This window comes from Mus caroli, unplaced genomic scaffold (assembly GCF_978045245.1).
Source record: "Mus caroli unplaced genomic scaffold, Mus_caroli_1 scaffold_8, whole genome shotgun sequence".
In the NCBI taxonomy this organism is placed as follows: Eukaryota; Metazoa; Chordata; class Mammalia; order Rodentia; family Muridae; genus Mus; species Mus caroli.
Window position 1 is genome coordinate 23,098,878 of NW_028227263.1, and position 16,894 is coordinate 23,115,771.

The window sequence follows — 16,894 nt, forward strand, 5'->3', positions numbered from 1 at the left end:
AAATAATTCCCCAAAATTTCCATGTTTGATGTGTGGGTTTTCAAATGGACTCTTGGCCCAACCCTCCCCCTCCCTCCCCCCACACAAAATTGTGTGTGTTTGGAGGTCAGAGTGTACTTTGTAAAAGTCAGTTCTCTCCTTGCAGCGTGTGTTCTGGGATAGAGCTCCTGGTGTCAGCCTTAGAGGCAGGCACCTTTAATCGAGGAGCCAGGGGTTCTCAAGCTGTGGGTGGAGACCCTCCTTAGGAGTTGCACATCAGATAATTCTGCATATCAGATAGTTACGTTGCAATTTGTAACACTAGCAAAATCACAGTTATGAAGTAGCAACAAAATAGTTTTACGGTTGGGAGGGGCACTATAACATGAGGAGCTGTATTAAGGGGTGGGAGTCAGGGTCTGAGCCATTTTGCCTGTCTGTGAATCAACCTTTAAAGAGACCATTTGCATTGTGAGTTGGCAGGGTTTGCTTGAATATTCAGTGTAATGAGTTTATTTGATTAAAAGAATTTTTTAATTAAAAAAATGATTAACCTTTGAAATATGCCCCAAGGACATTAGAAGTGATAAGGTTGATTATAAAAGTGTATATTTGGACTGGCCTGGTAGCACAAACTTGTTATGCATTCTAGCAAGGAGGCTGAAGCAGGAGGAACACAAGTTCCTGATTGAGATACAAGGTTACTTCAAGGCCAGCCAGGGTAAACTAATGAGATCCTGTTTAGAAAAAAAGAAAGAAAGAGAGAAAGAGAGAAAGAGAGAAAAAGAAAAGAGAGAAAAGGGAAAAGGTGAGGGCCTGGAGACAGCTCAGTGACCTAGAACTTGTTTGTTGCTGGTTACAAGTGATGCCCCACCACACACACACACCCCAAAGATGTATCTGAAGCATGTGAGTATTGCCATGTGTAGAAGAAGGACTATAACTGAGACCAGAAATGGAGCAGGTCTTCAAAGCCAGCTTGGTCCAGAAAGCATCCCTAAGACAGGAAACTGAGCTTCTTCTGACAGAATGGTGGGTAATGAACTGCTAACTGCATTGCCTCCTGTAAGCTATCTCAATCTAGAATTGTACATCAATCAATCAGATTTGCCGTCATTTGCATGGTGGAGGATGAAGACAGGATTGGGTGATAGTAGTTTCTTACCCTGTTTCTATCCAAATGAATGAGGCCAGCTCCAAAAAAGAAGACCCCATCCCTGTCCCAAGCAGCCCAGCATCTTATACAGGCAATTGTTCTTCCTGTTTTACCTGCAGCATAGCAAAAAGCTTGTCATTTTTCTTCTCTAAAGCGTGGTGAGGCTGTTTCCACCATGGCTCAGTAGCAACTTGGTACCCCTGTTGGTGGTCAGCCCTCTCTCTGCCCACAAGCAAGATTTAAGTAGGTTCTAGAAACCCTGGCCACAGCCATTTCCCTTTTTCACATCTGGTACCCAAGCTCTCAGGGGCTGAGTTCAAGTCTTGAGAGTCAGAGGTAAGATGATTTGAGTGTAGTTTCATCATTGGCCAGAGTTGGGATATCTTCAGTTGATATGACTTAGGCCTTATTAATTAGCCTTCTATGATGCCATGAGTTAACTATGGCAAGTCAAAATTCTTGTACTGGAGACTTAGTCTAGAAATCTGCTCATGGCATTTGTAGTAGAGTCCTTGGGAGGTAACTGGAATTAGATGACTTCAGAGGGTGGGGCTTTGATGTAGCCATTGCTGGCTTTAAGGAGAGGGAGGAAATTGGAGATGACAGACTTGCTTCATCTCTCTGTGTGATGTCCTCTGCTACATTATTATGCAGCAAGATAGCCCATGCCCGTGGCTGCGCACCATGCTCACGGGCTTTCCCAAACTGTCAAACAAAGACGCTTTTCTTCTACATGAATTCCACAGGCAATACTCCATTGTGGCAGCAGATGGGGATGGGACTAAGATGCAGGGCTTTAAACAGCAGCCTGCACTCAAAGTCTAAGAGCAGAAATGGAGAAGGGAGGCTGGGCAGCAGCATCTGTTCATCTCCCTCTTAGTCCCGATTATGGAGGTCATGTGATGGGGAGCTGTCAGTTGAACTGTGAGCTAAAATAAACCCTTGGTGCCTAAGTTGCTTTTGAATCAGGAAACTTCATCACAGCAATGAACAAAAGAGACTGAGACCAAGATTCTAAAATTCTTGGCAAGAAAACCGTGTACTTGCAAAGGCCCATGCTTAAATTCCGGATTCTGTGGCTGTTGGTGAAGCCGCTGTTGGGTGGTGGTGGTGGTGGGGGGGGTGGTGAAGGAGCAGAGGTCTCTCCTTCCCCAGAAGGAGGGAGGAAAATGGTCAGAAAAACAATCGAGCTCTCCAAAGAATTTAAAATTGGTTTTGTGGGATGTGGCTTGAAAGCCATGGTTCTGCTTAGTCTCCAGTAGGGCAGGTATAAAATCATTTTGTCCAAGCAGGAAAGAAATACAAAGATAAACAATAAGGATTCTGGGAAAATCCCACTGGTATTGACTTCAAAGCCACTGTTTTTTGAGGGAGTCCTGTTCAGGTGCCATCCCCCACACTCCACCTGCCTCGCTCCTTCCTTTCTCCCCTCTTCCTTCCTCTCTCCTTCCATCCCTTCCTCCCTCCTTCCTTCCCTCTCTCCCTTCCTCCCTCCAGCCCACCCCTTGCTTACCTTCTTCTTCCTTTCTTCCTATCTTCCAGCCCCGCCCCCCGACCCATGCCTCCATCCCTGGATTGACTGTAAGCCTATATTCTATCCACTTTGGCCCCAAGATACTTGACCTCTGAGTCACAAAACCTAAATAAGACAATTTCTTGGAAGTTTAATTTATAGCCTCAGTATTAAAAAAGTCCCCTTAATCCTAGCATTCCTAAATAGCAAATTAAGTAATTCATTGTGATTTCCCTACTGCTTGAACTTGATACTTGTTCTTAATGAGGTGTCACAGGCATCCTAAACTAAGCTTCCTGTGCCTGGACCAGTGTAAGGCTCATCTGTATCTGACTCTGCTTCTGTAATCCTGTGTGGCAAGCCAGAGCTGACATATACACCACCTCATGTTTGGTCCAGGGCTAATGTACTGCACATTCTCATATGTATTTTTTGTGACCTTGTCAGATCATTGACATGATGATTTCCATTTCAAAACAGATGAAGAAAGTTAAGATAGTGAACTATCTTGTCCCAAGACCAACATCTCATGGAGGAGGAAGTCCAACAGGGACAAAGCTTGGCCTGTCACATTCCAGCCCCAAACTGCACTGGTTCTCATGGAAAACTCCTATAGAGTCACTGTCCCTGTCCCAGTAGGATTGGAATGGCAGAGATGTCAAAGGAGAGGTGAACTTTGGTTTGTATTTATCTTGCCAGGCCTTGCCCTTGGGGACCCCACCCATTAGCACATCACCCATTAGCACTTTGCCATTAGCACCTCACATCACCCGCTTGGAGAGGTGAAAACTGCACTGAGTGGAAGAAAATTCCTTAGATTTTCTTCTAGGGAGACTAAAAAGAACCTTTCAATTCGTTTTTTTTCTTTTCTATTTCTAGCTCATTGAAATGAAAGAAACTTCAACATCAGAGCCTTGGGAATGTATGTCTACACTTTGAGGTGGATAATGAGGAGCCTGACACTCATAGGTAAGTGGGTGATGGCAGCGGACCCTCTCCTTCCTCCATGGGAGACTGGGGAGGTAGGGGAACTTACGTAGAAGATATTCTGCTGTATCCTGTTCATAGTCTGCATCTTCTGGGAAGTGATCGATTTTCTTGCACACGCCTCGGAAAGCTCCTGTGAAAACAGACAGGGCCCTGAGCCAAGGGGACAGTGTTACTGGGACCCATGCTGGGTCTGCAACTCCATGTTGTGTATACTTCCCTGCTCATCAGCAGCTGTGCATAGAGGCCCAACAGCTGATTCATGTAGGGTGCAGAAAAGAGACTAGTTGCTGTAGTTTGGATCGTGAGTGTCCTTGGGAGACCCAAGCATTAAAGATAGATAGACCTGGGGCTGGGACTAGAGTTCAGTGGTAGTGTGTGTTCCTAGCATGCCTAATTTCCATCAAACATGCAGACAACAGACAGACAGACAGACAGACACACACACACACACACCTCTGCCATTGGTAGGAGGGGTTAGAACTTTTGAGCCCAGAGGGAGGAAGTTAGGTCATTTGGTGCATGCCTTAGAAGGGGATTTTAGGAGCTGGGCCCTTTTCTCTCTGTTTCCTAGTCACCATGAGGAAAGCAGCACTGTCCTCCCATGTCCTACCCAACATGAACCACTCATATTCTGTCTCACCCAAATCCCCAAACAACAGAGCCAACTAACTATGGCCTGATACCTCAGACTTAATGTCCACCAATCATTTCTTTTCCTTAAGAGTTGATTTATGCCAAGCATTGAGATAAACACCTGAGGTGGGGTAGGGTGGAAACAGTAGGGATGCGGGTTCAAGACCTGTCTGGAATACATGGCAAGTTCCAGGTCAACTTGGGAAACTGAGAAAGACTTCCCTTCAAAAGTAAGGCGATGGAGGCAGCTCAGTGGTAGAGCACTTGTTTAGTATGCTTAAGGTCTACACACGCACATGCACACAAATGCACATGCACACACACGCACATGCACACACACACATACACACACACACACGTTTGTCTCTAGTATTTGTTGGAGTGATCCACAGCTGAGTGATTATCAGCTGAGATAACAGCTAATAAATAGATAGGATAAAAACTAAGACTGAAATAATGGTGCTTTTCAGACATCTCATGCCATTGCTATCTTAGAACCAGGAAACACAAGGGCTTGGTGTGAGGGTCTCTGCCTAGCCTGCCCTTGGTGAAGTGTTTGATTTATCTTCCCATTTGACAGATGAATAAATATCTTCTCATTGGACAGATGAATAAATGAGAGTTTCACTTGCAGTCACTCATGTGAACAAGGAGCCAACATTCCACTCTGGGCATTGGGGAGTATTCTCTTGTCTCCAGCCTGCCAATCCTGACCATAGCCCCCTCCAGTCCTCTCTTCCCTCATGACCCACCCCTATCCCCTGCCAGTGTGGGTCATTCAGATCCACAGAGAAGCCATCAGCATTTTTCTTTCTTTCTTTCTCCAGCATAAACTTGACTCAACTCATTGTGTGTGTTTGTTAATCATTGTGGGTGTTTATTAACTAGCCAATTAACCAATCTCTGGGGCAGCTAATGACTCTGTCAGTTCTTATAAATGACAAACAGTATTCAGAATGTCTCACAGCACAGCGAGGAATTATGCCTGTGTTTCCTCTTTCCTGTCTGCAAAGACAGAGGCAGGGAGGTGGGGCACAGCACGGTGCAGAGCAAAGCAGGAAGGGGGTTAATCAGGCAGAGCCAGGCTTGCTTCTCAGAGAGGTCATTGTAAGATGAGGAAAGGCCATCTATGGAATATATATGTACATGTACTTCTTGTGAAGCTTGGGCACATAACCATAATATCTGCTGCTTATTAAGTATTTCTGGGGTGGAAAGAAGGCTTCATGGGTAAAGCCCTTGCTGCTAAGCATAAGGATTTGAGCTCAGATCTCCACTATCCACATAAAAATCCGAGTATGGTGATGCTGATGGCTGCCTATAATGAGAGGGCTGGAGAGGTAGAGACAGGAGGATTCCTGAGACCGCCTGAGCAGACAGCCCAGCTGAATTGGTGAACTCTTAGTTTAGTGAGAGACCCTGTCCCAAAACATAAGGTGGAGGGCTGACAGACGGACACAGTGGGTTTAGCCACTCAATTTTGATGATCTGCAATTAATTTTCAGAACCCACAAAAAGGTGGAAGGAAAGAACAGATTTCAATAAGTTGTCCTCTGACCCTTCCACACATGCTCTGTGGTATGTGAGTCACACACACACACACACACACACACACACACACACACACAAGTTAAAAAACAAAGATGGCTGGGTGTGATGTTCCATGCCTTTAATTTCAGCACTCCAAAATTGAAGACAGGCAGATCTCTGTGAATTTGAGGCCACCTTGGTCTATATTTTAAGTTTGAGGCCAGGAAAGCTGAAGCTACACACAAATACTATGTGCTTAGAAAGAAAGAAAGAAAGAAAGAAAGAAAGAAAGAAAGAAAGGAAGGAAGGAAGGAAGGAAGGAAGGAAGGAAGGAAGGAAGGAAGGAAGAAAGGAAGGAAGGGAGAGAAATGAAGAAACACTTGAAGAAAACACAATGGCCTCCATACACATAAACATGTGCATACATATATACACACCAACTTATACCCCTGAATATATATACTGAAATAAAGGTGTTTCCAATGGGCCAGGCACATGGATGGCCCCACCACCCAGGAGGCAAGGCTGTTACTATTGACATTTCTGATGAGGCACCAAGGATCACAGAGGCATCCTAGCGTGTGAGGCTTCAAAGCCTGAGGCTTCACCATCAGACTCTGAATGCCCATCACTGCTGTGTCTAATATTCTTGCTCCTATGATTATCTTACAATGCTAAGAGCGCTATCTAGTTAACTCCTTACTGCTCACTACTGTGAGTAGGCTCCGAGCCAGCAACATTTTACAGTAACTGCGATGAGATATATAGACTGCCTCTTCGGTTCTGATTCTTTGCTCACCAGGCAAAGTATAGACTCCGAATCCAGAAAAGGATCCAGGGGAGAGGACACAAGGAAATTCTCGGAAGAAGAGAGATCATATCTTCTCTTCTCATTTTGAAAACAAAAGATATTAATTTTCCTCAATTGTATTAGAGCTTCACTCTCACGTTTCCGTTTGTGGGATGTGTTATATCTTAACGAAAGACCCATGCAGCTCGCAGTCTTCAGGGTGATTGAGTCATGGGAGCTCTAAGTTTATCAGAGGATCTGATGAATTATAGCGCAACAGACTGGACACCATAAGAGAAGGAGGAGAGTTGGAGCAAGTGGGTTCTGGAGAATTGCATGCCCAAAGGCTGTATCTTGCCCTCAGCCTCATCCCTCTTTTTCTCCTTCTTGTTTGTAGCAATGGCTGTACTGTCAAAAGAGTAGCCTGCTCTGCCATCAACATGCCTCGCTGCACCCTTACTTAAGAGTCATGGGTTCAGCTGATGGCAGCCTGGAGCCTTCGAAACTGAGAGCCAAAAGAAACATATCCCAAGCATTTTTTTTTTCAAGACAGGGTTTCTCTGTGTAGCCTTTGCTGTCCTGGAACTCACTTTGTAGACCAGGCTGGCCTCGAACTCAGAAATCTGCCTGCCTCTGTCTCCCAAGTGCTGGGATTAAAGGCATGCACCAACAATGGGTAGTGAACTGACACTGGAGCTAGGGAGATGGCTCAACAGGTAAAGTGTTTCTTGCACAGGTGCAGAGACCTGAGCTTAGTCTGTCACACCTACAGAAAAATCAGGTACGGCATCATGTGTCTGTCACTTCAGTGCTAGTGTGAGGGTAGATCCTGCTGGACATTCAGGCTATGGACCACTTTAAGCATCTCACATGATTTATACTCTATAGCTCTCAAAATAAATAATTTTTGCGATCTAGTTTACAGACAAAAAAAACCTAAAGATCAGAAGCTTTCCCTACATTGGCAAGTACACAGTCACTCTGGTGTACTGTCTTACGAATTCCAAAACTGAAAGTCCTAAGGACTGTCATGAGTTTTGATTTCTTCGGTGGTTTTAGAAGTGGGAACACAATACTTTCCCAGGTGGCTTGGTGACAGTTTTGTGGCCATGTCTTGCTATTAACAATGGTGATGGTGCTTACCTTGTTTTCCCCACCTTTCCTGTGCTTCTTCTCTGAAACAGGCCAAGGCCACGTGACAGGGCAAAAGGCTTTGAGAGTGGGCAAGGGGCTTTGAAGAGAGTGACCTCACCTCACTGTGATCTGCTTTATATATTCTACAGAACATTTCACAGGAAGAAAAAATTCAGAGGGAAACAATGTAGGCTCTCTTAAAACAGACCACTGGAGATCACTGGGGGGATTAGGAGGAGAATGTGGGGAAGAGCCTTGAAGATATGGGCACAGGGGAAAAATTCCTGAACAAAACAGCAATGGCTTGTGCTGTAAGATCAAGAATCGACAAATGGGACCTCATAAAATTGCAAAGCTTCTGTAAGGCAAAGGACACTGTCAATAAGACAAAAAAGCCACCAACAGATTGGGAAAAGATCTTTACCAATCCTAAATCCAATAGGGGACTAATATCCAATATATATAAAGAACTCAAGAAGTTGGACTCCAGAAAATCAAATAACCCTATTAAAAATGGGGTACAGAGCTAAACAAAAAATTCTCACCTGAGGAATACCAAATGGCTGAGAAGTACCTGAAAAAATGTTCAACATCCTTAATCATCAGGGAAATGCAAATCAAAACAACCCTGAGATTCCACCTCACACCAGTCAGAATGGCTAAGATCAAAAATTCAGGTGACAGCAGATGCTGGCAAGGATGTGGAGAAAGAGGAACACTCCTCCATTGCTAGTGGGATAGCAAGCTGGTACAACCACTCTGGAAATCAGTTTGGCTGTTTCTCAGAAAATTGGACACAGTACTACAGGAAGATCCAGCAATACCATTCCTGGGCATATACCCAGAAGATGTTCCAACTTGTAATAAGGACACATACTCCACTATGTTCTAATAGTTATAATAGCCAGAAGCTGGAAAGAACCCAGATGTCCCTCAACAGAGGAATGGATAAAGAAAATGTGGTACATTTACACAATGGAGTACTACTCAGCTATTAAAAACAATGAATTTATGAAATTCTTAGGCAAATGGATGGATCTGGAGGTTATCATCCTGAGCGAGGTAACCCAATCACAAAAGAACATACATGATATGCACTCACTGATAAGTGGGTATTAGCCCAGAAACTTAGAATACCCAAGATACAATTTGCAAAACACATGAAACTCAAGAAGAAGGAAGACCAAAGTGTGGACACTTTGCCCCTCCTTAGAACTGGGAACAAAGCACCCATGGAAGGAGTTACAGAGACAAAGTTTGGAGCTGAGACTGAAGGAAGGACCATCCAGAGACTGTCCCACCTGGGGATCCATCCCATAAACTACCACCTAACTCAGACACTATTGCAGATGCCAACAAGATTTTGCTAACAGGACCCTGATATAGCTGTCTTCTGTGAGGCTATGCCAGTGCCTGGCAAATACAGAAGTGGATGCTCACAGTCATCTATTGGATGGAACACAGGGTCCCCAATAAAGGAGCTAGAGAAAGTACCCAAGGAGCTGAAGGGTCTGCAGCCCTATAGAAGTAACAACAATATGAACTAACAAGTAGCCCCAGAACTCCCTGGGATTAAACCACCAATCAAAGAAAACACATGGTGGGACTCTAGCTGCATATGTAGCAGAGGATGGCTTAGTTGTCCATCAATGGGAGGAGAGACCCTTGGTCTTGCAAAGATTCTATGCCCCAGTACAGGAGAATGCCAGGGCCAGGAAACGGGAGTGGGTGAGTTGGGAAGCAGAGGGATGGGAGAGGGTATTGGGGATTTTTGGAGAGGAAACTAGGAAAGGGGATAGCATTTGAAATGTAAATGAAGAAAATATCTAATTAAAAAAATCATGTGTCTATATGTAGGTATATGCACATGAGTGCAGGTACCCACAGAAGCCAGGGGTCTTGGATACAGTAGGGGCTGGAGGCACAGGTCGCTGTGTCCAGCTTGAAGTGAGAAACCAAACTCTCTAAGAGCAGTCTGTGCTCTTAACCCCTGAGTCATCTGCCCTGCCCCCACTTTCGGTTGTGTTGTAGTTTTGTTTGAGACAGGGCTTCTTATGAGCTGGGGGTTCAGGATCAGGGTAGACTGACAAGGCAGCAAACACCTGGGATCCTTCTGTCTCTACTCCCTAGTGCCTACATTGCAAGCATGTGACATCACTGCTTCTGGCTTTTTCATATGTGTTCTGGGGATCAAACTTAGATCGTTATATTTGTTCACCAAGTACTGTATCAACTAAGTGATCTTTCCAGCCCTGGCAGCCAGGGCTTGTTTTTTGTTCTTGTTGTTTTTGGTTGTTGTTTTAGTTTTATGCATATAGTGTTGTGCCTACATGTACGCCTGTGTATCACTTATGTATCTGGTGACTGAAGTGGCTAGGAGAGGACATAGCATCCCCTGGAACAGGGGTTACTGATGGTTGTGAACTGCCTTGTGGATCCTGGGAATTGAATCTGGGTCCTCTGGAAAAGCAGCCCATTCTTGGAACTGCTGAACCATGTCTCTAGCCCTGGCAGCCAGTTTCTAAAGGCCCAAAGTGGCCCGTGATCTCATTTTCTGTTTAATCAGCCAGGAATAGTATTTGCATATTTAGATGATTGAGAAAAAAAAAACAAAAGAAAAATATTATTTTATGATATGCAGTGAATAAAGTTTTACTGAAAAACAGCCATGCCTGTTTGTCTTCAGTCCCCATGCCGGTTCTCGTGCTACTAGGGCAGACTTGAGTATTTGTGACACAATACAGCAGGAAATATTTACTTTCTGTCTCTCTAAGAGTCTGCTGAGCTCTCCATGGTCCAGTAAATTCTGCTCTCTAATAGAAAAAGTGGAAATTAAAAAGGAATGTGGGTTTTTGCAGGGTATAGGGTGTGTGTGTGTGTGTGCTGTCACTGAACCTGGAGCTAGGTGGGAGGCCAGCAAGCCCCAGTGATCCCCCCTAAATCTGCTGTCCCCTCAGCACTGATCACAGGGGCATGTGGCCACACTGCCCTTTGTGTGTACCGGAGATTCAAATGGGGGTCCTTGGACTAGTGCAGAAGGCGATCTCACCTGCTGGCCCATCAGCCTGGCCCGGCAGGCCTTTAAGAAATTTGAGTCAAAAACTGTTTTGCTTGGTGATTTCGGTTGACTTGTATTCTTTAACCTGCATCTTTAGCTGCTTATTGTGCTTTATTTAAAAAGTTAAATGTTTAGCGCAATTTAAAACTCAGTGTGTTTACCATGAAAATCAGATTTTCACGGTTTCTTTTTAAAAATAAGGAGTTCGTTGTCACCTCTGTGTAACAAACAATCCATGTAGCCAGACATTAGCACTGTTTTTCAGTCTGGGCATGAGTTCACCAGTTTGTTAGGACCCCCAGTTAACTTGGTGGTACCCCATGTTTCTGCAGATGGATAATTCTGCTCTCTGTGAATGAAGCATGGTGAGTAAGAGGCCTCTCTTTGGAGTCACTTCTCAGTTTCAAACTGATCACTCACTAGTCATTGTCGTACTTGGTGAATTACCACTCTAGCCTTGGGGAGATGATGGTGGTGATGTGATGGAGTTGTCCTGAGGTTGAACTGGTGCAGCCTCAGTATCTTCAGCACCTGGTGCTGCTCTCTGCAGCCTCCTCACACAACTTCCAATCAGGCAAACACATAAAGCATTTAGTACAGTTCCTGGCACACGGAAAGAACCCAGTACATCAGACCAATGACGATCCCTGGTTTTGGTAAATATTTTAGCATGAGAAGAGACGGAGTGGTAACACTGTGGTGTGATTTTTAATAATAGTAAAGCATCCTGAAAGGGAAGACTGTCAAGGATTCCCCCAAGGAAGATGCCACACGGAGCATGGAGCTGTTGGCACCCCAAGTCAAATGCTTATCGTAAAGTGAACCTCGCCGTTCATATACGTAGCATATTGCTAGCTCCCAGAAATAACTACCAGTTAACATTTTTATATCTCTTCTGTGTTTTTTTCCCCTCCTGGGCCTCCACACAAGATTATTTAGTAGGGCTGGGATCATATACTCTTCTCTACTTACATTTTCTTAGAATAGTTCCCCATATCTGTACAATTTTTTGAGAATCTGTTTTGCCATGTAGTCAGGGTGGCTTTGAACTTGTGATCTTCCTGCCTCAGACTTCTGAATGCTAGAATTACAGGTATGTGCTTTAAAAACCATTCTTGTCAAGAATAAAGGCGTTTTAAGGGGGAGGTGCTTGTACCCCTCCCTTTAGTTACCAGACTGGACCCCAAGGAAATGGAATTTCCCCAGGAGTCTCCTGCTGGGAGAAGGCAAGGCTTGGCTTTGGTGCCAGCTGGAAGAAGAGCTTAAAGAGACTTTTTCCAGTTCTGGCAACTTGTCAGAATACCTGACAGGAGAAACTGGAGTGGCACAAAGATAGGTCAGTGGTGGTAGGAGCATGCTTTGGCCAGGACCATTTAGATACGCAGATCTCTGACCTTCCATTTAAACCTTGTCCGGACCCCAGAGACAGACTAGGGAGACAGTGGACCCCTTCCTTTGTTCCTCTTCTAGGACACACACTGGATAGATCTTTATCTGCTCTACATTATTATTTCTCTCTCTAATGGCCTTTTGAGGACAGCTGGCTGAGCCTAGCTTGTTATAACTGCTTGTGCCCAGGCTCTGACTCTTAGTAGCTCTGGTAGCATCACCATGCACAGATTTATTAATACATCTTTTTAAAAAGGAAGGGGAAGGGTGAGTGTGATTTACCTACATGCTGCAAACAAATGGAACCTAAAGAGCTATTGAAAGCATTCAGATTGTAAGGATCAAGTCAGGATACAAACTCGAACACCATTGTGGCTCAGCTTCAAGCCGAAGTGCCAAGGCAGAGATGCTGCAAAGAGGGTGATGGGAACCAAGAAGAGGACCCTGGGCATTGGTCTGGGGACTGACCAGGTGGCTAAGGGCAAGAAGTAAGGGGACTCCAGTACTAAGGCAGCTGGGAAACCTGGGGTGTGAGATTCAGTGGGTCACAGGATCCTGGGAAGAATTTTGGAATGGAAAGAAGTGATTCTTTGAGCTGTTGAGGTCTCATTGCAGAGACTGATTTTTATGGTGGTTAAAGTTTCATTCTGCATGGAGAGATTATTCTAGTAGCTTGACTTTGACTGAGACACTGGAATCTTTCCTTCCTAGGAGAATGAGTGTGTTCTCAGCTCACCATGCTTCTTAAAGGGCAGGTCCCTGAAGCAATCCCCCTGAAATCAAGACTAGGAGAAGAATGCTTGTGATCATCTCTGTTAGTTCCCATGACTCCATGCGCTCCACTCAGCATAAGGACTGAGATATGAGCAATGTGGGGAGATAGGATAAAGGCAGCATTCCCCAGGTGACAGAATTAGTTTGTGAGGGAGGCTGAAAGCAATTTTCTCAGAAAAAAAAAAAAAGGTTAGAATAAACTGAAGGGCTCAGAAAGGTATTTTTTTAAACAAGATATTAAGTCATAAACAAAGCTATAATAATTAAGTCCTTGTGGTACTCATATTAAGAATTTATTAGAATAATTCTTTAATGCATAAAACATCCTAAAGATAAGCAGCCTATTATCTCGTATTTAGATAAGCTCTGTTAAATTAAAAAAACATAGGTGACATATGGTTCAAACAGTATAGAAAGGATTCAGAGGAAGCAACCTCACACACACCAAAAATTATCTCCCTGGTAACTCAGGAAGATGATTTCTGTTAAAGGAATGCTGAGTGAAATCATGTCTAAGTTGAGACTGGAAGGTTAATGAGAAGCTAATCAGAGGAGGTGGTTTCTTCATGCAGAGGGGATCTGGTGTTATGACGACAGAATCCAAGAAGGAAAACTTGTTTGGGAGCTCAGAGTCTCTGCAGGTGTTAGGGGTCGGTGGAGGTTACCCTGCAGAACAGACCTAGAGTGTATGGGTAAGAGAGGATGGGAGAAGTGGGGAACCTGGGGAGGGGATGTGTGGGAGGACTGGGCCACCAAGATTGGTTTGAGGTTCTGGGGATTCCCTGGTGGTCAAGACAAAGAGGATGCTTGTTCTCAGACCTGAGATCCTCACTGAGAATCTAGACCAGTTACTTAGTGAGCACAATGACTATATTTTGAGGCATAGGCATTTATCCTTCTACATGTAGATCTGTGCCGAGTTCAGCCCTCATCAGAGAAGTCTTTCATTGCAGTGGATGGTGGTTACTGCTGAGACACACTGGTCACAGTACACTATTACCCTTCCTCATTTCTCCTCTTTTCATCCAGTGGTCCCTTTTCTTCTCCCAAATAAGTATGGATGCTGACAAAAGAGAACATGTGCCATTTGTCTTTCTGAGTCTGGTTTATTTTGCTTCACATGGTAATTTCCAGTTCTATCCATGGATTAGGGTTATTATAGCTATGAAGGAACACCATGACCAAAGCAACCTGGGCAGGAAAGGGTTTATTTGCCTTACACCTCCATATCACTCTTCATCACTGACAGAAGGCAGGGCAGGAACCTGGAAGCAGAGGCCATGGAGGGGTTCTCCTTACTGGCTTGCTCCCCATGGCTTGCTCAGCCTGCTTTCTTATACAACCTAGGACCACCATTCCAATGATGGCATTACCCACCATGGGCTGGTCCCTCTCCCACCAATTACTAATTAAGAAAATATCCTACAGCCAGATCTTATGGAGGCATTTTCTCAATTGTGTTCACTCCTTTCAGATGACTTAGCTTGTGTCAGGTTGACATAAAACTAGCTAGAACAATCCTTATTCTTGAAACTTGAAAATAACATAATTTATTTTTTATGTCTAACTAAAATTCACACACACACACACACACACACACACACACACACACACACACACACACACGTGTGTGTGTGTGTTGCTAGGAATCAAACCCAGTCTTGTGCACACAAAGCAAGTGTTCTACCACTATACACATCCTTGATATGATAGTAGTTTTCTATTTAGTGGGGGCAGTTAGTGGTGGCTCTAGGTAGGGTGGTAGAACAGGATTTGAGCTTGGATCTAAATGGAGAAGAAGCCAGCTATCTGAAGATTCATAAACCATCTTTCAGCTAAGGGACTGTGAAGACAGAGTCTGAGAGGTATGCTGAACTCCATAGTTTGAGAAAGGAGAACAGCATGGTCCAAGGACTGTTGTGTCAGCTTCACTGGGCTATCAGCTGCCCTTCCAACTGTTTCTCTATTTCGGATCTCTGAAATATTTGGAAGGCTGGGTCATATGTCTATTGTAGTCAAACCTAGTTTTTCCTTAGGGTTAGGAGCACTCAGTAGAGTTGTCCTAAAAGATGTGCATGAAGCCAGGTGGCTCCCAAACATTCTAGTATGGGAAGTGCCCTGGGAGGTCAGGCATTTGTGGTTTTATATCCTAAAGATCTTTTTAGCTATATCCAAAGAAAGTATTTGTTCAAATCACTTGGGTTCAACATGGGGATCAGACTCCCCATTCTGAGACTTTTCTTTCAGATTCCAGCAAGATGATCCCAGTCTCAACCTAGGAAATGGCCATCAATAGTCATAAAGAAGGCACAAGACACTCATCTGGAATTTGTAGAAACAAGTCAGGCTCTTGCAGGCTGGAGGAAACAGTGGTTCCCTCTTCAATGTGTATATTTTGGAACACAAGCTCCAGCACTCTCAGATGACTTTGCTTACACACTCACTAGTTACACGCTCTTAAACAGTTGACTGAAGGTTTGTGTTTCCTCCAAACTCCTATGTCAAAATCTTCATCTCCAGAATGATGTTACCAGGAATCAGAGTTTTAGGAGACTGATGGCATCAGGAGGATGGAGCCTTCATGAGTGGGATCAGCATCCTTATACAGGGGTCTCATGCAGAGAACCATGAGAAAGCAGCCCTGGGCAGCCTGGAACCATCCAGAACTGTGAGAACTGTCTATTGTACACCTGGGTTATCAGCGGTTCTCAACCCCTGAGTCACAACCCCTTTGGGAGTCGAATGACCCCTTCAAAGGGGTCACCTAAGACCAGAAAACATAGATATTTATATTAAGATTCAGAACAGTAGCAAAATTACATTTATTATGTAACAACGAAAAATGTTATGGTTGGGCGTCACCACAGCATGAGGAACTGTATTAAAGGGTCTCAGCACTAGGAAGGTTGAGAACCATTGTGGTATATGGTACTTTGTTACAGCAGCACAGGTCAACTAAGGACATTGTAATGGCTCATACTGTTTGTCTACTTGACAAAATCACCTAGAAGACAAGCCTGTGGGCATGTCTGTGAGGAAGTTTCTAGATTGGGTTAACTGAGCTGGGAAGATCCACCCTAAACTTGGGCAGCACCATTTTTTGAGCTGAGGTCACAGACAGAGAAGTATTCTTGCCTGTGGGTACAATGTGACTACAGTGTGACTAGGGACCTTACATTTCTGCTGCCATGTCTTCCCTTCCTCAAAACTGCAGGTTAATGTAAATCTTTCCTAGCTTGCTTTTTATCAGGTAGTTTGTCATAGTATCAAGCAATAGGCACCAACACCTTAGTCGAGCTATACCATGAGGTTTGATCTCTTCCTTTGAAGTCTTGATAGTCTTCTGACTAGGGGACGTTTCAAAAAAAAAATTGAAGTTGGAGGTGGATAGATTGTTGCATCAATCCAGCAAAGTACGTTCTGTGCATGCCTGAGGGACTGAGTTTGACCACCAGAGTCCTCATAAAAAGATTGGAATTCCCAGCGCTGAGGAGACAGACAGGAAGAACCCTAGGCTCATGTCCAACCAGCTGACTCAGTGACTTAAAGTAATAGATCCCATTCCAAAGAATAAAGTGAAAGGTGACTGAAGAAGACCCCCAAAGTTGACCTCCATTTCCCATGTGCTTGTAACTCCCCTGTGCCCCAGAGAACATCTGGGGTACCTGATGAATGTTCTCACAGCCTTGCCCAGCAAGCATTACCCTAGGTCACACGAGGAAGTGAGACGTATGGCTGCCAAGGCCAGGATGGCTGGGTTTGGATCTGACCTCTACTACACACCAGATGTAGGTTACCTTAGTCCCATCTCAGTTTCTCCCTACATCCGCTGAGAACATTACTACCAGTTATGGAGAACTTTAATGTGAAGTCAATATTTGCCAAGGACTTGATTCATCCATTTCTTTTTGAGACAGATCTCATGTATTCCAGGCTGGCCTCAAATAT

General features: G+C 44.4%; 1 protein-coding gene across 1 annotated transcript in view; it reads right to left on the reverse strand.

The window, feature by feature from the left end:
- Cacng3 (calcium voltage-gated channel auxiliary subunit gamma 3) overlaps nucleotides 1–16,894 on the reverse strand; it is a 98,632-nt gene that overhangs the window by 11,209 nt on the left and 70,529 nt on the right. The window contains exon 2 of the mRNA XM_021168202.3: nucleotides 3,685–3,768. Coding sequence (XP_021023861.1) covers nucleotides 3,685–3,768 — 84 coding nt within the window. The remainder of the gene's footprint in view (nucleotides 1–3,684; nucleotides 3,769–16,894) is intronic.